The 21,986-nt window shown below is 42.1% G+C and overlaps 1 protein-coding gene across 1 annotated transcript; it reads right to left on the bottom strand.

The window, feature by feature from the left end:
* Window positions 1-17,862: 17,862 nt before the first annotated feature.
* LOC142098887 (putative N-acetyltransferase camello) lies at window positions 17,863-19,936 on the bottom strand. The gene has a single exon (XM_075181815.1). The coding sequence runs from the start codon at window positions 19,077-19,079 to the stop codon at window positions 18,405-18,407; it is 675 nt and encodes a 224-aa protein (XP_075037916.1). The 5' UTR covers window positions 19,080-19,936; the 3' UTR covers window positions 17,863-18,404.
* Window positions 19,937-21,986: the final 2,050 nt, after the last annotated feature.

Raw genomic sequence — 21,986 nt, 5'->3', positions numbered from 1 at the left:
ACATGCCTGCTCCTGGACAAGTCTCCTCTTCACATCAGTAGTAGAACTTACCCGCTGCAGACTACTCTCACTACTCCGTTACCTGCCTGCACCTGGACAAGTCTCCTCTCCACATCAGTAGTAGAACTTACCTGCTGCAGACTACTCTCGCTACCTACGTTACATGACTGCTCCTGGACAAGTCTCCTCTTCACATCAGTAGTAGAACTTACCTGCTGCAGACTACTCTCGCTACCTACGTTACATGCCTGCACCTGGACAAGTCTCCTCTTCACATCAGTAGTAGAACTTACCTGCTGCAGACTACTCTCGCTACCTACGTTACATGCCTGCACCTGGACAAGTCTCCTCTTCACATCAGTAGTAGAACTTACTCGCTGCAGACTACTCTCACTACTCCGTTATATGCCTGCTCCTGCATAAGTCTTCTCTATACTTCAGTGGTAAAACTTGACAATTGCAGACCACTCACGTTACTCCGTTACATGCCTGCACCCGGACAAGTCTTCCCTTCTCATCAGTGGTACAACTTGCCTATTGCAGACCACTCACGTTATCCGGTTACATGCCTGCGCTAGGACAAGGCTTCTCTACACATCAGTGGTAAAACTTGCCAATCGCAGACCACTCACGCTACCCTGTTATATGCCTGCACCTGGACAAGTCTTCTCTTCTCATCAGTGGTGTAAACTGCCAACTGCGGATCACTCACGCTATTCCGTTACACACCTGCGCTGGACAAGTCTTCTCTACACATCTGTGGTGAAACCTCCAGCTGTAGACCACTCATGTTTCCTTGTGATATAGCTACTACTCCGTATGGTACCTATTAGCTGGACTAAGTCTACAAGTGCCTCTGTATTATAGCTGCAAGTCGCTGACTCTTCTACTGCATTGTTGATTGGTCTTTGCCTAACGTTATCCAGTTATCTAGTACTGGCCTGCTATATGCTACCTGCATGCTAAGGCACTTGGACTCTTTCCTCATTGTATCCTGCTTACTAATCTGCTGTACCATCTCAGTTACACTGTGCCAAGACTCAGCATTTATACTATTGACATTCCTTTCCTCTATTCTATTGTATGGTTCTACTGATTCACCACACTACCCAGAGGTCCGCACCTCTGGTAAGTGTAGCTACATCTGGTGAATTCTGGGTAAAACTCCTAGTGCCCGTGACAGTAAGAACAGGCCATGACAGACCCAGGATCGGAACTAACAGCTAAGGATATGCTGCAGTACATGGTTACTCGGGTTGAACAACAAGATGTTCGTCAGCAACAATTATTTCAATGTTTGCAGTGTCTAGTCTCTCGGGGAGATCCTGTGAAAAATGAATCTTCTACTAATAATCCCCCAGAGTCTTCTTCTCTCCCAGTGCCATCCCAGGTGTCTATTGCTTCTACTCTACACCTGCCTACTCCTTCAAAATTTGATGGAGATCCAAAAGCTTGTAGGGGCTTTCTCAATCAGTGCTCTATTCATTTTGAGCTCCAACCTCAAAATTTCCCTACTCATCGCTCTAAAGTGGCCTATTTAATCTCTCTGTTTTCCAGACAGGCTCTGGCATGGGCCTCTCCTTTGTGGGAAAGAAATGACCCCCTGTTGGAGGATAGTGCCATGTTCATTTCAACTTTCCGAAGAATTTTTGATGAACCTGGTCGTGTTATTTCTGCTGCCTCTAGTATTCTTCGATTACGCCAAGTATCCCGTTCAGTAGCACAGTACGTAATTCAATTTCACACACTTGCCTCTGAACTCCAATGGAATAGTGAGGCATTGATAGCTGCCTTCTGGCAAGGTCTTGCTGACAAGATTAAAGACGGGCTGGCATCCCAAGAGTTACCAACTTCCTTGGATGCTTTGATATCTTTGTGCAACAGAGTGGACATGAGATTCCGAGAAAGGAATTCCGAAAAGGAGTCTTCACCTAAAGTATCGGGTCGCCTGGCTTCTCGATTTCGACATCCCTCATCTTCAGTGGAACCCATGGAGGTGGGACGTTCTAGATTGACTTCTGAAGAGAGGGAACGACGGTTGAAGATTAAGCTCTGTATTTATTGTGCTGATCCTAATCACTTGCTGAACTCATGTCCTAGAAAATCGGTAAACGCGAGGCCCTAACCTGTTCTGGAGAGGTAAGGTTGGGGTCCCTGGAATCCTCTCCACATCTTATGAATTCTAAAAATTGCTCGTTTGCTGTTACTGTTTCTACTTCTACTAAGTCTTTTACATCGCAAGCACTTCTGGAATCTGGAGCTGCTTGGAGTTTTATTTTTAAGTTCCTTAGTGTGTCATTGGTCTTTACCTGTGAGCTATTGCTGTCACGGCCATAGATGGTTCACGAATTATAAATGGAACTATTACTCAACGTACCATTCCTTTAACCCTTCAAATCGGGGCTTTACATCAAGAGCAAATCTCTTTTTTAGTTCTCCCAGTTACCACTAGTCCTATTGTACTTGGCTTTCTGTGGCTTCAACTCCATTCTCCACAGATTGACTGGAATGTTCCGCAAGTCATTTCCTGGGGTGCGGATTGTCATCATAGATGTTTGACTCAAGTGGTTCCAGTGAAAATAAATAAATCCTTTATAACACCTTGTCCCCCTGGTCTTCCTCCACAGTATACTTCCTTTGCTGATGTATTTGATAAAGCTCAGTCAGAACGTCTTCCGCCTCATCGGGCTTGGAATTGTCCAATAGATTTACAACCTGGCAAAAATCCTCCTAGGGGTCGTGTTTACCCCCTCGCGTTACCAGAGACCCAGGCGATGTCTGACTATGTCAAGGAAAATCTCCATCGTGGGTTTATTCGACCGTCCATTTCTCCCGCTGGAGCGGGTTTCTTTTTTGTTAAGAAGAAGGACGGGACTTTGAGACCTTGTATAGATTATCAAGGTCTTAATGCCATAACCATCAAAAATCGTTACCCCATTCCGTTAATTATTGAACTTTTTGATCGCATTAAGGGAGCTCGGAAATTCACTAAACTGGATCTTCGTGGTGCTTATAACTTAATTCGGATCAAGGCCGGAGACGAATGGAAAACAGCTTTTAACAACAGGGATGGACACTATGAATATCTTGTCATGCCCTTTGGATTGTCTAACGCCCCAGCTGTCTTCCAGGGGTTTGTGAATGAGATTTTTCGGGACTTGTTGTATGTTTGTGTCGTTGTCTATCTAGACGACATTGTGATTTTTTCTCAAGATCTTTCATCCCATCGATTACATGTGGCAGAGGTCCTTTCTAGACTCCGGAAAAATTTTCTATTCTGTAAACTGGAGAAATGCTCTTTTGAATTATCTCAGATTCCCTTCCTGGGATATATTGTGTCTGGAGTAGGTCTGGAGATGGATCCGGAGAAAGTTAATGCAGTGTTACATTGGCCCCAGCTAACTACTCTCAGAGCTATTCAACGCTTTTTAGGATTTGCTAACTATTATCGACGTTTTATTCAAGGGTTCTCCTCCATTGTCTCTTCTATTGTGGCCCTTACCCGTAAGGGTGCTAATACCAAGCAATGGTCTCCTGAGGCTCTTCAAGCATTCCAGTTCCTCAAGAGGGCGTTTTTTACTGCTCCTATTCTTCGACAACCTGATGTGACCCTTCCTTTTTTCCTTGAGGTAGATGCCTCTAATGTTGGACTAGTAGCCATTCTATCTCAGAAATCTGAACAAAAGAAATTCCATCCTTGTGCTTTCTACTTTCAAAGTTTATTACCTGCTGAGAAGAATTATAGTATCGGAGATAAGGAGCTATTAGCCATAAAGGTGGCTTTGGAGGAGTGGAGATACCTACTAGAGGGTGCTCGTCACCCCGTGACTATTTTTACTGACCATAAAAATCTTCTCTATCTACAGTCAGCTCAATGTATGAACCCCCGACAAGCAAGATGGTGACTTTTTTTTCTCTCGCTTTGAATTAATTATAACTTTCAAACCGGCTTCTAAGAATAAAAAAGCGGATGCATTGTCTCGGGCTGTGTCATCTTCCTCTGATATTGAAGATTGTTTTGATCGTCCCATACTGGATCCTAAATGTGTGAGTTTAGCTGCTTCTTCCACCAATGTTCTACCATTTGGGAAAACCTTTCTTCGTAAAAAGATTTTGTCATGGTATCATTCCTCTCGCTTTGCTGGGCATTCTGGAGAATGAAAAAGATTAGAGATTCTCTCTCGAAATTACTGGTGGCCCTCTATTAGGAAAGATGTCAAGGAGTTTGTGGCTGCTTGTGATGTTTGTTCCCAATTTAAAGTTTCACGTAGAACACCGGCGGGCCTACTTCAACCACTACCCATTCTTTCCAAACCATGGACCCATATAAGTATGGATTTTGTTACTGATCTTCCTCTCAGCAAGAAATGCAATACCATTTGGGTAGTGGTAGATAGGTTCTCTAAGATGGCTCATTTCGTCCCTTTGATAGGATTACCTTCTTCTTCTACGTTGGCTGATCATTTCATCAAGGAAATATTTTGAATTCATGGATGTCCATCTGAAATCGTTTCGGACAGAGGAGTGCAGCTTGTCTCCAGATTTTGGCGAGCCCTTTGCAAAACCTTGGGTATCCAATTGTCACTATCCTCATCATACCATCCTCAATCAAATGGACAGACTGAGAGAGTCAATCAAGATCTAGAGACTTTCATAAGAATTTTTTCTTCAGCCAACCAGGACAATTGGGTAGATTTGCTTCCATGGGCTGAATTCGCCCATAATAATATGTATCATGAGTCATCTTCTAAAACACCATTTTTTGTTGTATACGGTCACCATCCGTCTCTCCCAGAATTTCCTAAGCCCTCCCTCCCACCCAAGTTCCTGCTGTGGAGGGTTTATGTCAAAAGTTTAAATCCATTTGGGCTCAGGTTAAATTCTCTTTGAAAAAGGCATCTTCAAGATATACATTTTTTGCTGATAAAAAGAGGCGAGCAATTCCAGCACTTAAAATTGGAGATCGTGTATGGCTTTCTACCAAGAATATTCGACTGAAGGTTCCTTCTATGAAGTTTGCTCCACGTTTTATTGGTCCTTATAAAATCATTCAGGTGATAAATCCTGTTTGTTTTAAGTTGTCTTTACCTAAGAACCTTTGTATCTCCAATTCCTTCCACGTTTCATTACTCAAACCTCTCATCATCAACCGATTTTCTGTTCCTTCTTCAGTATCTCGCCCAGTTCAAGCTCAACAAGAGGAGAAGTTTGAGATTACTCATATACTTGATGCTAAAATCTCTAGGGGAGTCCTTCGCTTCTTAGTGCATTGGAAAGGTTTTGGTCCAGAGGAGCGCTCTTGGATCCGTGCAGATGATCTTAATGCTCCAGCTCTTCTGAAAAAGTTTTATTCCAAATATCCGGGAAAACCTGGTTCTAAGTGTTCTGTACCCACCTTTAAAAGGGGGGGTACTGTCACTCACCGGACTGTTAGTGCCTCTAGTTTGGGACATGGGTCTCTCTCGCTCCTGCCGGCGCCTCTTCTGAGTCGCGGCCGTCTGCCATCTTGACTAGATTGCGCATGTGCAGAAACCCTGAACTGTTAAGACCTCGCCTCTAGTCTCATTGGTTAATTAATCACCTCTCAGTACTTAAGGCACCTGTTGCCCTATTACCTTTGCCTGTTCTTGGTTCTCATTCCTTGAGACTCTGAGGTGTTTCCTGTTTCTGCTCGTGTTATCCGTTTGCTTAGAGCTTACCCGCTGCAGACTCCTCTCGCTACCTTCGTTACATGCCTGCTCCTGGACAAGTCTCCTCTTCACATCAGTAGTAGAACTTACCCACTGCAGACTACTCTCGCTACCTCCGTTATATGCCTGCACCTGGACAAGTCTCCTCTTCACATCAGTAGTAGAACTTACCCGCTGCAGACTACTCTCGCTACCTCCGTTATATGCCTGCACCTGGACAAGTCTCCTCTTCACATCAGTAGTAGAACGTACTCGCTGCAGACTACTCTCACTTCTCCGTTATATGCCTGCTCCTTCATAAGTCTTCTCTATACTTCAGTGGTAAAACTTGACAATTGCAGACCACTCACGTTACTCCGTTACATGCCTGCACCTGGACAAGTCTCCTCTATACATCAGTGGTAAAACTTGCCTAATGCAGACCACTCGCGTTACTCCATTACATGCCTGCACCCGGACAAGTCTTCCCTTCACATCAGTGGTAAAACTTGCCTAATGCAGACCACTCGCGTTACTCCATTACATGCCTGCACCCGGACAAGTCTTCCCTTCACATCAGTGGTACAACTTGCCTATTGCAGACCACTCACGTTATCCGGTTACATGCCTGCGCTAGGACAAGGCTTCCCTACACATTAGTGGTAAAACTTGCCAATTGCAGACCACTCACGTTATCCGGTTACATGCCTGCGCTAAGACAAGGCTTCTCTACACATCAGTGGTAAAACTTGCCAATCGCAGACCACTCACACTACCCTGTTATATGCCAGCACCTGGACAAGTCTTCTCTTCTCATCAGTGGTGTAAACTGCCAACTGCGGGTCACTCACGCTATTCCGTTACACACCTGCGCTGGACAAGTCTTCTCTACACATCTGTGGTGAAACCTACCAGCTGTAGACCACTTATGTTTCCTTGTGATATAGCTACTACTCCGTATGGTACCTATTAGCTGGACTAAGTCTACAAGTGCCTCTGTATTATAGCTGCAAGTCGCTGACTCTTCTACTGTATTGTTGATTGGTCTTTGCCTAATGTTATCCAGTTATCTAGTACTGGCCTGCTATATGCTACCTGCGTGCTAAGGCACTTGGACTCTTTCCTCATTGTATCCTGCTTACTAATCTGCTGTACCATCTCAGTTCCACGGTGCCAAGACTCAGCATTTATACTATTGACATTCCTTTCCTCTATTCTATTGTATGGGTCTACTGATTCACCACACTACCCAGAGGTCCATACCTCTGGTAAGTGTAGCTACATCTGGTGAATTCTGGGTAAAACTCCTAGTGCCCGTGACACTCGAGCAACAACAAAGAAGTCTGAACCTGCCATGCCATCACCTCAAACAAGAGGTTGTGACACGCTGGAACTCCACCCTCTATATGCTGCAGAGGATGGAGGAACAGCAAAAGGCCATTCAAGCCTACACAGCCACCTACGACATAGGCAAGGGAGTGGGGATGCGCCTGAGTCAAGCGCAGTGGAGACTGATTTCCGTGTTGTGCAAGGTTCTCTAGCCGTTTGAACTTGCCGCACGAGAAGTCAGTTCGACACTGCCAGCTTGAGTCAGGTGATTCCCCTGATCAGGCTTTTGCAGAAGCAGCTGGAGAAAGTGAGGGAGGAGCTGGTAAACCATTGCAATTCCACCAAGCATGTAGCTCTTGTGGATGAAGCCCTTCATACGCTTTGCCAGGATCCGAGGGTGGTCACTCTTTTAAAGTCAGAGGAATACATTCTGGCCACCGTGCTCGATCCTCGGTTTAAAGCGTATGTTGTGTCTCTGTTTACACAAGTCTACAGCGGTGCAAAGACCTGCTGGTGTCACAATTGAAAAAATGGTGGAGGATTACTTTGCTGACACCATCCAAGTAGACATGTCAGACAGTCCATATTCTTACTGGCAGGAAAAAAAGCCAGTTTGGAAGCCCCTGTACAAACTGGCTCTATTTTACCTGAGTTGTCCCCCCTCCAGTGTGTACTCGGAAAGAGTTTTTAGTGCAGCGGGGAACCTGGTCAGTGAGCGGCGAAGGAGGTTGCTTCCGCAGAACGTTGAAAAAATTATGTTCATAAAACAACATCAGGGTGGGTGGGAGGGCCCAAGGACAATTCCATCTTGCAACTCTTTTTTTTGGCATTATGTGCTCTTTGGGGCCTAGTTCTATCTCCATCAGAGATAGTCCTGCAGGCCATGTCACCGGCACAGCTATGTTGGTGTTAGACGTGCGTCTGGTGTCCGCCATCTGTGCAGTGGAATTTAGACAGTTGATGGAGGTATTGTGTCCCCGGTACCAAATCCCGTTGAGATTCCACTTTACTAGGCAGTCCAGAAATATTAGTATCAGATATTAAACTACATTCACTGTTCCTGCAGTGCAGAAATATTAGTATCAGATATTAAACTACGTTCACTGTTCCTGAAGTGCAGAAATATTAGTATCAGATATTAAACTACGTTCACTGTTCCTGCAGTGCAGAAATATTAGTATCAGATATTAAACTACGTTCACTGTTCCTGCTACATCAAAAAAGCATGAACCTGCCCTGCCATCAACTAAAACAAGAGGTAGTGACGCGCTGGAACTCCACCCTCTATATGCTGCAGAGGATGGAGGAGCAGAAAAAGGCCATTCAAGCCTACACAGCCACCTACGATGGGCCACGTGTTTGTGCCGCCCACTTGTGGCGCTTAGCTTAGACATCCAGCTACCTCGGTGCAACCTTTTGGCCTAAAAACAATATTGTGAGGTGTGAGGTGTTCAGAATAGACTGAAAATTAGTGGAAATTATTGTTATTGAATGTTATTGAGGTTAATAATAGCGTAGGAGTGAAAAAAAAAAATGGATTTTAGCACTTTTTATGCTTTTTTAAAAATAAATCAGAACCCAAAACCCTAAATCAGTACCAAAACCTTTCGTCGGGTGTTTTGGCAAAACAAATCAGAACCCAAAACCTCAAGCTAATCAGAACCCAAAACAGTAAAAGTGGCCGGTGCACACCCCTAGTCTATATAGGACTATTCAGGACTGGACAGCTAGCCAGGGGCCTCATCCGATTCATCAGACAGTGACTGTACAGCACATCTAGATGTATTCCATCTTGACCAGAACTTACAATATTTCTGTACTTCATACCTGCTATTGTAGTTGTATCTCTCATGCCCCACCGCCTCATTTACCAAAGCAACCTAATTGTGAAAGTTAGGGTTTTTATTGGCCATCCAGGTTCTGGAAATCACAACTTTAGCCAATACCAATATTTTAATAACATATTGAGATATACAGTTATTTAATGAGAAATCTAACGAGATTCCAGACAAGCATATTTTGGGATACAAGAGAGGAGCTTGCACACCTGTTCTTTGTATAACTTCCACAACAGCAGCCCAAAATTATTGAATCAATGGACACACCCATAATAAATGCCAGAATGAAGCAGAGTCACTTCCACATTTAGGGTCTCTGGAACTATTATTTCTTCCAAATAAGTTAAATCAAAGGCGTCCCACAATGCTTTGTTCTTAGCTTTCGCTCTCAACATTCCACAGAGACTGAGACTCCAAAATGCAACCATTGTGTTTACCCAGGAATTTAAATTTGAAATTCTCCTGTGTTGAATATATCTAACCCATCTGGCTTTATTTAAGAACACGGTGGGCCTCTTCAATCCATGTCCAAAGAATACCCTGATGTGATTAATAAAACTAAAATAAATGAATTTCATTAATGACTAGCTGAAGTACCCGTCGTCGCCCAGGTTTAAATCTTCAAGTTACTAAGTTATGGTAACTGTCAACATTTTAAAAAATAATTATCAACTTAGCAGCTTTTCCAACACACTCATGAGGTGACTGACCAGTGTTGTTTTTGTCTTTATATTAAATGTCATCCAATTCCATCCAGTGGAAGGCGCAGAACAGGCTCCCCGGGTCAAAGTCCTGCCCAGCGTACACCAACGGGAGGTCCAACTGGGATCCTAACCCCCCTAAAGCCTGGCCAGTATCCAACTGGATCACAAACAAACAAACTTCTTCTTTTATATATATAGATTACATGTTAGGGATTTTTTTTTATTATTATATTATAGTGGCATACTATTTCATTACCACTGGGGCAATAATTATTTTTTTCTGATGTGGCAACACTTAATATTTCGAGAGGGTGACAAGGTTGGGTGCATGATAAGAGGGACATCAACATTATGCAATTTATTTGGCCACCGTATGATAATTAAGAATAATTTTTGCCCCTCTAAACAAGAAATGATTACCCTCATAATTAAAACTTGTATTGTGCCCCTTATTATGTTAACATTGGCCAGCAGTGAAAAGCTGATGTGTTTGCAAGTCTCGCCTATCCAAAGCAGCGTGCTGAATCTGGCAATTTTCACAGCAATATCGGGCGAGATTGCAAAATCGCAGCCTCATACATACGGCGACATTTTTTGTCCAAACATCAGGACAGCGATTGTAGTAATTTGTAGCATGACGATTTTGGTAAAATCACTTTACTGGCGATTTACTATCAACTCGCACGTTTATACATCGGTGAGTTTAAACTCGCTCGAGAAAATCACTGAAAAACTAAAATCACAGCTTGATACATTTACCCCATGATGTCAAACCAATATAAGTACCACTCATTATAAATGTTCAAAGTCAGAAATGGGGAAGATTGTACATGTCAGAACCATCTTGTCACACATATAGGTTTCGGTTATATGTTCATAGGACAAGCAGGACACCAGCTTTCCACAAGATTTGATACATTCAGTAAAAATAAGAGAAGATCTTCTCGCCCCCTATATATAATTACTGAAAGGTTTAGCAATCCATCGAGTTCTAGACTGAGAGAAAGGACAAAACCTCCAACTGTTCTCAGTAGGGAAGTATCATAATAACATGGTGTATTGCAGTATAAAATACATTCTAAAGCAACTATAAACAGGGAAACTGATTAAAAACACATGGAGCAGGACAATTCATGCAGCAATGCAATTTGAACGCAACAAACGCAGCCCTGGTAGATGTATTTGTTAAATGTGTCTATGACTAATTCCCCCAGCTCACAGATGAAAATCTCTAAAGCGAGAAACAGCCATATTTGTATTCTCAAGTGAAGCCACTATTAGTACACCCAGCACACACCTCTATTTGACATGAGCAATGCTATGAAATGCCCTATATTTAAAAAAACTAAACAAAAATGTCACCCCTCAAAGGCACTCATCTATCACTATAGCTTTCTAGCAAAACAAACCCCTAGTCTTAAAAAAGCCCTGTATATGGAGTTACACTCTCCCAAAAAAATCTGAAAAAACAGGAAGTGGAAAAAAGGGTGAACTTTTTAAATTTAGATTATTCCAAATTTGTCATTTTTTTAGTCTTATTTTCTGAAATTTGGCAAGCAGTAACCATAGCCGATTCTCCATTTGCATGCCAAATTTCAGCTATATAGCACTAATAACTTTTAAGATGTTACCCTTCAAACACCATTTCCCCCCTCTTACAAAATTAACATTGCGGACTTATTAGAGTTAACCTTAATATAAGGACATGACTGTGCCCTTATAAAACATATACATCCTGATTCATTACTGATCTTATCTTGTGCGGAATTTGGTATGAGTATTTTAAGCAGAGCCATAACTTAGAATTCTAGCGCCCTGGGCGAGAAAGACAAATGCCGCCCCCCTAGCCCTCAATTTTAACCAAATTAACCTAAAATATTCCTAAATTGCGCCCTGGGCGGTCGCCCCTGTCGCACAGCCCTAGTTACAGCCCTGATTTAAAGTACAAACGGGGAGATAAGAAATTCACAATTCATCAAGGAGCGGAAAGTTTAAAGACACGCCCACCTTAAGTCTCTTACGCAACTGAAAATAAGATGCAATGGAACTTAAGCAATTAGCTCATCTTAAGATCCTCTTCTTATTTAAAGATAAGAAGGTGTGACGTAACGGCAAATGTGGGAAGTGTGAAGGGTTTATTTACACACCTAAAAACACAATCAGAGTGTATTATTATTACCATTTATTTATATAGCACCACTATTTCTGCAGCGCTGTACAGTAGATATATCAGGCAGAAAGCTTCTGTTTTTGGGTGGGAATATTATTAATTCAGTTTTTGAAAGATTGAGTTTCAGTTGGCGAGAAGACATCCAAGATGAAATGGCAGAAAGACAGTCAGTAACAGGAGACAACACAGATGGTGAGAGATCAGGAGAGGATAGATAGATTTGTGTATCATCCGCATAGAGATGATACTGAAATCCAAAGGAGCTTATTCGTTTTCCAAGAGAAGTGGTGTAGATAGAGAATAGCAGAGGACCTAGGACTGAGCCTTGTGGTCTCCAACTGATAAAGAAAGCAGAGCAGAGGTGGATCCAGAGAAATTAACACTGAAAGAGCGATTAGATAGGTAGGATGAGAACCAGGATAGGACAGTGCCTTCAAGACCTAGGGATTGTAGCGTTTGTATGAGGAGAGTGTGGTCAACAGTGTCAAATGCAGCAGAGAGATCCAGGAGAATTAGAAGAGAGTAATGGTTATTATTTTTTGCTGTGATCAAATCATTGACGACCTTGGTCAGCGCAGTCTCTCTGTAGTGTTGAGAGCGAAAGCCTGACTGAAGAGGATCCAATAGGTTGTTTGCTGTAAGAAAGTGTGTGAGGCGTGTGTAGGCAATTCTCTCGAGAAGCTTGGAGGGAGCTGGGAGATGGGGCGGTAATTTACGAGAGAGTTAGGGTCAGAATTCTGTTTTTTTTAAAATGGGAGTAATCTCTGCATGCTTGAATAGTGATGGAAAAATACCAGTAGAAAGAGATAGATTACAGATTTTAGTTAGAGGGGGAATGAGCACAGGAGACAGGGACATACCAACTTGTGAGGGAATAGGATCAAGAGGACAGGACGTAGAGTAGGAAGACGAGAAGAGAGTAGAAACTTTCTCTTCATTTGTGGGATGAAATGAAGAGAGAGTGTCATAGGGTGCTACAAAGGAATTGAGCTGATTGTTTGTCAAGGGAGATGATATCATTTCAAGTCTGATCTTATCAATTTTGTCCTTGAAATAGGAAGCAAGATCCTGGGCACTGATGGTAGTTGGAGGGTTTGGGGCAGGAGAATTCAGAAGAGATTTAAATGTGTTAATGAGGTGTTTGGGGTTAGAAGCCTGAGCATAGACGAGAGATTGGAAGTAGGTTTGTTTAGCAGGGTCCAGAGCATTTCTATAGGGGTGGTAGATATCAGTATATGTTATGAAATCATTAGAGGTGCAAGATTTACGCCAGTGATGTTCAGCTTTACCAGAAAGTTTGTAGTTTGTAGAGTTTGTGTTACTTTAGTGTGCCACGGTTGGCATTGAAGTCTATGTGGAGTATGTAGTGTCGCTGGAGCCACTTGATCAAGGGCAGTTGCTAGGGTTTGGTGAAAATGAGGTACTGCCCGATCAGGGGAGGAGAATGTAGAAATTGGGGAGAAAAGGTGTTGGAAAGAGGTGGAAAACTGTTGAAGATTAATAGAGTTGATATTCCTGCGGGTACGAGGAGGCTTGGGAGAGTTTGACACTAGGGAGAGTAAAGAACTGGGGGTGAGCGAGTAGCTAATTAGGTGATGATCCGAGAGGGGAAAAGGAATGTTAAGGAAATCAGAAACTGAGCATAGTCTAGAGAAAACAAGATCAAGACAGTGGCCGTCCTGATGAGTAGCGGATTCAATCCACTGGGAGAGGTCAAGTGAGGATGTTAAAGAGAGTAGTTTGGAAGCAGCATTGGAACGTGGTTTAGCAAAAGGGATGTTGAAATCACCCATGATGATGGTGGGGATATCAGAGGATAGGAAGTGAGGGAGTCACTCAAAGAAGTGTTCAATAAATTGTTGGTGTATTCCAGGGGGGCGATAGTTGACAGCAACACGCATAGAGAATGAGTTAAAAATCCTAACAGCATTTACTACCAAAGATGTGAACGTGAGTGATGGGACATTTGGAAGAACTGTGAACATGCACTGTGTGGAGAGAAGTAGTCCAAACCCACCTCCTTGTCTGCCTCCAGGTCTGGGGTGGGAGTGAGATGGAGGCCACCATGTGAGAGGGCTGCAGGTGAGGCAGTGTCTGATTGCATGAGCCATGTTTCTGTTAATGCCAGAAGGTTGAGGTTTTTTGAGAGGAAGAGATCATGAATGGAGGTAAGTTTGTTACAAACAGAGCGCGCATTCCAAAGGGCACATTTAAGGGACTTTGGAAGAGAGGAGAGACAGGTGATGTGTTTGAGGTTTGCTGGATTTCTGTAATGTTCAGATATATGCGTGTGGGAGACAGTGGCAGATCCAGGGGGGGGGATCGGGGCAATCGCCCCCCCCCTAGCGGGGACTTGCCGCTGATGGCTGCACACTATGTGCAGGTCCATTCGGCAGTGACAGTGTGCTGCCCGGCTGCTCTGATTGTGTTTAAAATACAATCTGAGCAGCCGGGCAGCACATTGTCACTGCCGAGTGGACCTGCACATAGTGTGCAGCCGCTGGCAGCCTCAGAAGTCAGAAGGGGGCGGGGCCTAAATCGCCCGGGGTACAACCATTTTATAGATCCGGCCTGGTGGGAGAAGGGAGGGTGACCTGGATTAGGTGATATATCACCAACTAATAGAAGCAGGGAATAAGAAAGGTAGGAAAGATGATTGTAAGATCTGTCTCTTTTTAGTTTCTTGTGACAGGATTAGGCTGTTAAAGTTATTGAATTTAAATAGGAAAAGAGTGTTAACTAGAGGTGAGTGAAGTAATGAAGGTGTAATGTGGACAGAAGTTTGTGGTGCAGGATGAGTGGGGGATGATATAGTCCAAAAGATAATGCCATGAAAAGAGAGAAAGAAAAATATTTTGGCAAGCATTGGGATTTGTGAGTAAAATAGCAAATAATGGGGGAATTAAAAGAATTACCTAACTGCAATGTCCTGTGTAATCAGAGAAGTAGTGCAGAGTGAGGCTGTAGTAGATGTAGTTTATTTGTGGATGTCTGGACAGCATGGAGTAATGATGTGGGTGGAAGTGTTGAATGGAGAGTAATAAAGAACAGGCGATGGAGTAGCTGAGCTCTAGCAGAGTCATGAGAGACAAAAAACAGGGATACTCTGTACTCACCAAACACATTCCCTGTTTTTAATATAGAAAAGTAAAGAGTACAGCATTAATTATGTGTATCCCTGCTTTTTGTCTATACATTGTGGGCAACCCCCTCTTACACCCCAGTCTGTACATGGTGAGTGCAGAGGATCTACGTCTGTTTTTGTTTATACAATGTAAGTCCTGTCAGTCTTGCACCCCATTCTTTACATTAATTAATTCCAAATTGTGTCAGGTGAGTCCCAGGTCTCCCATGGCTGCTAGTGCTTGGGAGAGACTTGCCTTTACTAGCTGTGTGCAGGTCAGCCTTAAGCCCAGATAAATAGCATAGCATTTGATCATGTTAGGACTGACCAGAATGGGAAGACTTTGGTGTCAATTGGTCAGCTTAACATATGTTGCAATATGTGGAACTAACATTCCCTGTTTTTAATATAGAAAGGTATTTAGTACAGCATTAATTATGTGTTTGGAGAGTGCAGAGTATCACTGTTTCTTGTCTATACAATGTGGGCAACCCCCTCTGGCACCCCAGTCTGTACATGGGGAGTGCAGAGGATCTACGTCTGTTTTTGTTTATACAATGAGAGTCATGAGAGAGAGGAGTGGTTCATTTCTTCCTACTTGTGATGGCAGACAAAGCCTTGAGTAGAATTGTAAGTACAATGATGAGATAGGGGACTGAAATAGCTGTAGCATGGGTAAGGAGTGGCTGAGCAAGTAGTGTAGCAGGCTGATTAAACAGAGGGGATTTTGCAGGGAAAATAAACTGACAGATAAAACAAACGTTTATGAGCTGAGTAGAAAATAGGAGCAGACTCCAAAACAGTCGTCTTGTGGTGTGAAGCTTGTAGCCAGAGAGAGATGGAAACATCAGGCGTAGAATATGGAGTTTCAGGTGAATACTGACTGTTGTCCTTGTGTAGCTGCGGTAATAGACAGAATGTTCTTCTCCTGTTTAACTCCGCTATAACTCCGCTATAACTCTGAAATATGTTTTTTAAAGTTTTTTCACTTAGAGCTATACACACTACCTATGCAGCCATTCTACAATGAATATATCTGGTTAACAAACACATGTGATCAGTGTTCTTCAATCGAGCCCTCAATAAACTCCCCCAACAAACACTTGTAATAAAAGGTTTAAACAAACAGTGAAAGGACAACATAACATTAGAAATACAAATGCACTTTCTTAATTCAGTTCAAACACTAGTGCAATAAGGTTGAAGTAATTACCATTACAAATAAAAATGCACTAAATTGGTTCCTCAACTACTTCTGTGCATTTGATCAGACGAGTATTATTACCCTGCTGACCAGCAGATCTTCAGCAAGTAAAGGATCAAAAGAATAATTTATATTTCCAGGGACATTTTGCTGCTGAGCCACTGTACCCGAGCACATTACACCATACTATCCCCCACGATCTTGAGGCTCTGCAGTTCCCATCATGTCATGTTTGCAGAACTTAATTACAATGTGCGTTTTTTTTAACAAAAATAAAAAAATTATATATACAGTAGATGCACAATAACTTTTACGCTATAAGTAGAAATGATGATAACGAGGGGCAGGCTGGGCTGGGGGGCAGGGGCCACATGCCACCCGGGCTGGCCCCATAGTAGGCTACTTTGGGCTGGGTCACCTACATTTTTTTTTCCTATAAATTGTTCCTAATAGGCTGCTGAGTCGAGTCTGCCCCATGGGCTAAAATTTGCCAGCCCCCCATTGATGATACCCTAAAAATTCCACTTGTGAATGGTTGAAAAAAATCGTAATTGCCACAAATTTCTCAAACAGCGATTGGCTCGCCAAAATGTAAAAATTCAAGTGTTTTCACAGAGTGGAGATGGCTATGGTCCCTTCCGCACACAAGTAATGCCCTTAAAAAAGCTAATTCTTCACCCTTTTATGTTGTTAAATAATCTTCCTTGGCAAACAAAATCCTGCTTTGTGCCCTGATCAACAACAGTAGGTGCAGTACACTCTCAGCAAGTAATGACCTCTCTCCGCTCAGCTCCCACCATTGGCTGATACAAATACCACTAATCTGCCCTGTAAACCCACCCACGTTGGCAGGAAAGCTAGGTACACCGGCAGATGCCAAGTCATGTGGTGGCACTAAGGAGGATTCCACAGTTATTCACATAGTAACAGTAATTGTCAAGGCGTTGTCAGACTGGAAAAATAGTCTGATGATTGTGTAACCCTTTATGGAGATGCTTCTATTGGATCAAAGTCATGTTTTAGTATATCATTATATTTCTTGTTATATATTTAATATGTCTGAGCTGTCTTTTTTTTACCGTATTCCTGTGACACTGTATATTACATTACATTTTATCTATCTGTATCCTTATCTCACTTAGATTGATCGTTGCATATAACAGTTACCCTGATCTGCAAACCATCATGTATCCTAAGAGGGTTCTGCTGAAAAATTAAACATTTATGATAAAACGTTTGTATTAAGACTTTAACATTTCAGTGAATGTAGTGTCTCTGTACTTGTATATCACCCATGTTATTCTAACGAGCTTGTCTGTGAATTTGGTTGCGTAAGTAGTATGTGTGCGTGTCTGAAGCCAATCTTATTGTACAGTCTGATGGCATCACCCTGACTCGTAGTGGTGGACAGGATCGCTGCTTCACACTCTGACTTCCGGCCAAAGGTAAGCAATGTCCTACACAAGAGTTTAGCGATTCCTTTGCCCCGATGGCCATATGCCCAGTCGTGTGTCTAGGCCCAAAGCAGGTCCCGTTGGGTCTTCTGGTTATCATTCAATCACATACTAAATTGCTGCACACACTGTATGACTCTAACGCGCTGACTCTGTGATATCAGAATTATGACACAGGAGACAGAGATTTGCTCTGCTTAGAGGTAACACATTGCCCCGTGTTTCTTACTAATCAGCACATCTCATCATATACAGGTAAATAGTTACAAAAAATGATTAAACAAGATGCTAATTACAAATCAGCAATTAGCATCCAGTCTGTGCGTATCACCATTTACATTTATATATGGATAGAACCTGTGAGTCTTTTAAACGTTAAGCAAAACTCCATATTAAGATATGTTAGAAGTACAGATACAGTTACATTTCTCAGAGAGAATTATTTAAATTTAATAGAAGAAAGTTTCTTTCTGGGACATTTGAACTTCATGTTGGACACATTTTAATAAGTAAACAAACCCCATGAAAGTACATTGCTCAAAGGTGCAAATAAAAAATGGTAAAACTTGGTCGTTATGCTGTTAGTGCAGATTTACACCCATCACAATATTAGTAAATAACCTTCTCTATTCTGTTCTTATAGGAAAGAGCAACTTCCTGTATAGATTGAAATTGGCCTTAAATCACATTGTCAAGTCTCACTCTAGGAGACCCCATTTCAATCTAGAAATGTCTCCTGCCATTACCGGGACTCACCAATCACCCGCTCTACACATTTTATTTCATTTTACAAATGCTGAGTAAGTAAAACGTCTTCTCTCCCTGACCTTCATACAGTCAATCTCTATCTGGAACGAGTGATCATGTACAGAAGACAACTCCCTGATGGGTCCATATAGCTTCAATAATACACTATTCTTTCAGTGCTAGAATGTCGTACTTATAGAATAAGTGCTTAAAATCTACAAGTTTTGCAAATGGGTGTTTCGGAAATATTGAACGTTGCCACTTGAAGCCCATACTTTGGTACAAACCATGAGCAGCCTGATGGCTCTGTGTTGTCTCCAAGATTACCGCACTACAACCGTGGTGACGGGCAAAGTCAATGACTGCTCTACAAAGTACTTTGCCGATTCCTCTGCCTCTGTGGCTTTTGGTCACTGACATTCTCTTTAGTTCAACATGGTTCTCTCCTCCAGCGTGTGATGATGGTAAGGCTACCACCATTCCTACAACTTCTCCAGAAGACTCGGCCACCCAGAAGCAGTAACCATCTCTCTGCAAGTAGTATTTCTGGATGTCCAACATGTCGTCAGAGAGTGCACGTCTTATGAGGGAATCAAAAAGCTCTCTTGTGCCAAACCAGAGGACAACGAAGGCTATGAAAACAGATATGAAGGAGAAGGCGATTGATCCAAAGTTTAATAGAGGAATTAAGAAGACAACTAATAGCAATAACCAGATATGTGGAAGGGACAGGCCATGCTTGAAGGCTATTCGCGTGTGTTCCAGGGTCCCCTGAGCAAACAAATCTCTCACCGTCTCATAATCTGAGTCCTTGTACAGCCGGATGATGTAATCGGACATGTTTCCTGTAGATTAGAGATCAGTTACACGGTTGTATTACAAAGGTTGTACCACCAAAGCTAGTGCTGTACTCGTCTGTACCTCGGGCTACAGCTACCGACATCGCTTATTATTATATTATGCTATTTTATATTATTCAATGAAGATACAGTTAAATCTCAGTTATTCTCTTCTAATTTGACATTTCAATTCAGTCCAAGCTGGTTGTATCCTCGTCCATCTGGACGATACAAATGTAGCAGTATAAATATATATATATATATATATGTAAATAATATAATAACATCTTTTGTATTAATATATTTTTCCACTGATGGCACAGTAGTCATCACTATAGAGTGGTTACAATTATATTTCTTCCTTCTATTTTGACCAGCTTGTTGTTTAAGTGATGATGAAATTATTTTACACCAGTGTTAGCTGTTATATATGGTTTGTTTACAATACTATTTTCACCTTGTTGTTGCTCTTTTATCACTTGGCTTCTTATAGAGCTACTTAGATATCAGGTCATGATATTTTAATTAGTATTAATAGATTCTATTTGGTTATTTCTTCTTTAGTAAAGCGGAACTACTATCCTAACAATTAATGATTAGTGACGGCAGATTCATTATATGTCCTTTTTATATAACTGCATTTGTAAATGATAGTACTCTGTTCCATAAATCTACAAATATGTGGTTTATCTTCAATATACAACTTAATGAGATAACATTAATATCTTATATCTAGACCTTAACATACCCATCACTACATTATCCATCTAATTGATTAATGTATTTTGTAATGTGCTGTGCTATGAAGCCCGTGGCTAGGCTTCAGTGTGGAATATTTTCACATACTTGTCCACTCTCCCTGAATTCTGGGTAGTTCTCCCGCACTCCTAGAGGCGTCCTGCCCACTACACTAGGTAGCACCCTTGACGCGATTCACAGCATATCACGCCCCCTGCCCTCCTCGGTCCTCCTCCGTTCCCCTTTTCTCTGGGATCTCTCTGAGAATTGATAAGTGAAAAGTCGGCAAGTATGTATTATCAGCCTTCTTTACAAATAGTGCACTTATTTATTATTGTGTATTTATATAGCGCCGATCATATCAAGCCGCGCCGTAGAGAGGATATGTAGTCATTGTGGTTCCAGAATACTTTTCTCCATTTTCATGAGAACTTATGTGGAATACTCATCTGCCTTCAGTTAACTACGACCTGTCCCCTAGTTATGTAACATGTTTTACTGATATCCATTGAGATTAGTCTATCATCTATTACATTTTACGTGTCATTTTCGCCATTTAAGTTTATGGGCCTGATTCAAAGTAAGGCAAAAAAACCAGTAGGTTTTCTCCTGGACAAACCACGTTACAATGCAAGGGGCGGAAATTAGTTTATTATTTTGCACATGAGCTGATCTGTGTCGCACTTTGTCCTGATCTTACCTTCTGAAGTGCAGTAGTCGGATTTTATTCATTTTAAAATAAACCTGACGCCCACAGATACATGAATCAGCCCGTGTGTGTGCTGGACCCACACGGGGTAACCATTCACCCAGCAGGTAGTAGATGATTGTTAAATTCTTGTATGGATCACAGACACAAATACGTAACACAAATGCATTAATCTGCTTCCTGAGGACATGCAAATCCAGGTCAGATATAGGCAGTGGCATTAGAATGTATTTTAAGCTAGAATACACAATATTATTATGATACTCTTCTACTGAGAAATATAACAGAGGGATGGCATGAGACCGAGGTGATATAAACGCTGAGGGGGCTGGCAGTAGAAAAAGTACAGGCATACCAGGAGTTAACTTATCTGGGTGGTGGTAAGAATCTGAGTTACCGATCAGTAGAACCGGAAGGGGAGGAGTTAGGTTCCCAGAAGAGGCTTATAACATATAGGAAAAGGATATGACTTCCTCTTGCCTCTGGAGTTGTTACCCACCCACCCATCCCATAATTATAGTATTGGTATTGGTATTTGTGTTTGCAAGTGGCGGTAAGCAGCCCAATCAGCGGCCATTTTGTTACATTTAAGGCGTAGTAGGCACTCTCACCTTAAAGGAATTGGGCAATTAGTCAGAATAGCCCTTCGGGGTTAAGGGGCTCCGCTTAGGCGGGCGGGCCTCAACTAATATGCCAAACTGGGGAGTTTTGGCTTTTTACGCCTGGTTGGGTTCAAATTAGTTCGGACGGAATTTACAGCTAGTAGGTGTGGCCTGGATGCTGATTGGTCTGTTTATATTGGCCACCAATTTTCCCCAGCAGGTTCGCATTCAATAAATTCCTGATCTTTCAAACGCCAATTCAAGTCTCTGTGTCTTTATTATAGTTTGTAAGTTTACTCTGGTAAAGGTAAAAAATGGTATTGTATGTGGTCCACCATAAGCGGTTTATAGTTATGGGTTCCTGTCCTTCCTCTCAGTCTAGAACTCAATGTCTTTCCACATATTCCAGCAACTATATTTAAGGGGCTCAGTATATTTTCAGTGTATTCATCTATCAAACCTTGTAGCCAGCTGTCCAACTGGTGTCCTGAATTCAGTAAGTGTGGACAGCACTGCTTGGTACATGAACACGGAATTGGCACATGTATGATGACTCTTCATGTAAATACTTGGACAGAACTGAAGAACAGATTATTAATTTAATACATTTCCTAGAGTCAGTCAAGCCAAGGAGCGCTGCTATAAATTAATGAGATGTGTACAAGTGAATAAAATCAATTGAGAGAGTGCAGCCACGGGAGTATTGTGTATGTGCAAACAAAATAAAATATATTCCAGTGCTCTAACAATATATAAATCACTAAGTGTCAGCAGATACAAGGAGTCCTGGAAGTGATGATATGGCCCCCACAGAGCTCTGATCTCAACATCATCCAGTCTGTCTGGGATTACATGAAGA

This window comes from Mixophyes fleayi, chromosome 1 (assembly GCF_038048845.1).
Source record: "Mixophyes fleayi isolate aMixFle1 chromosome 1, aMixFle1.hap1, whole genome shotgun sequence".
Classification (NCBI taxonomy): domain Eukaryota; kingdom Metazoa; phylum Chordata; class Amphibia; order Anura; family Limnodynastidae; genus Mixophyes; species Mixophyes fleayi.
This window is presented reverse-complemented; position numbering and strand designations above follow the sequence as displayed.

Bases quoted from the DNA above. Each gene is read 5' to 3' on its own strand.
- LOC142098887 (XM_075181815.1), bottom strand. From the start codon at position 19,079: ATGTCCGATTACATCATCCGGCTGTACAAGGACTCAGATTATGAGACG.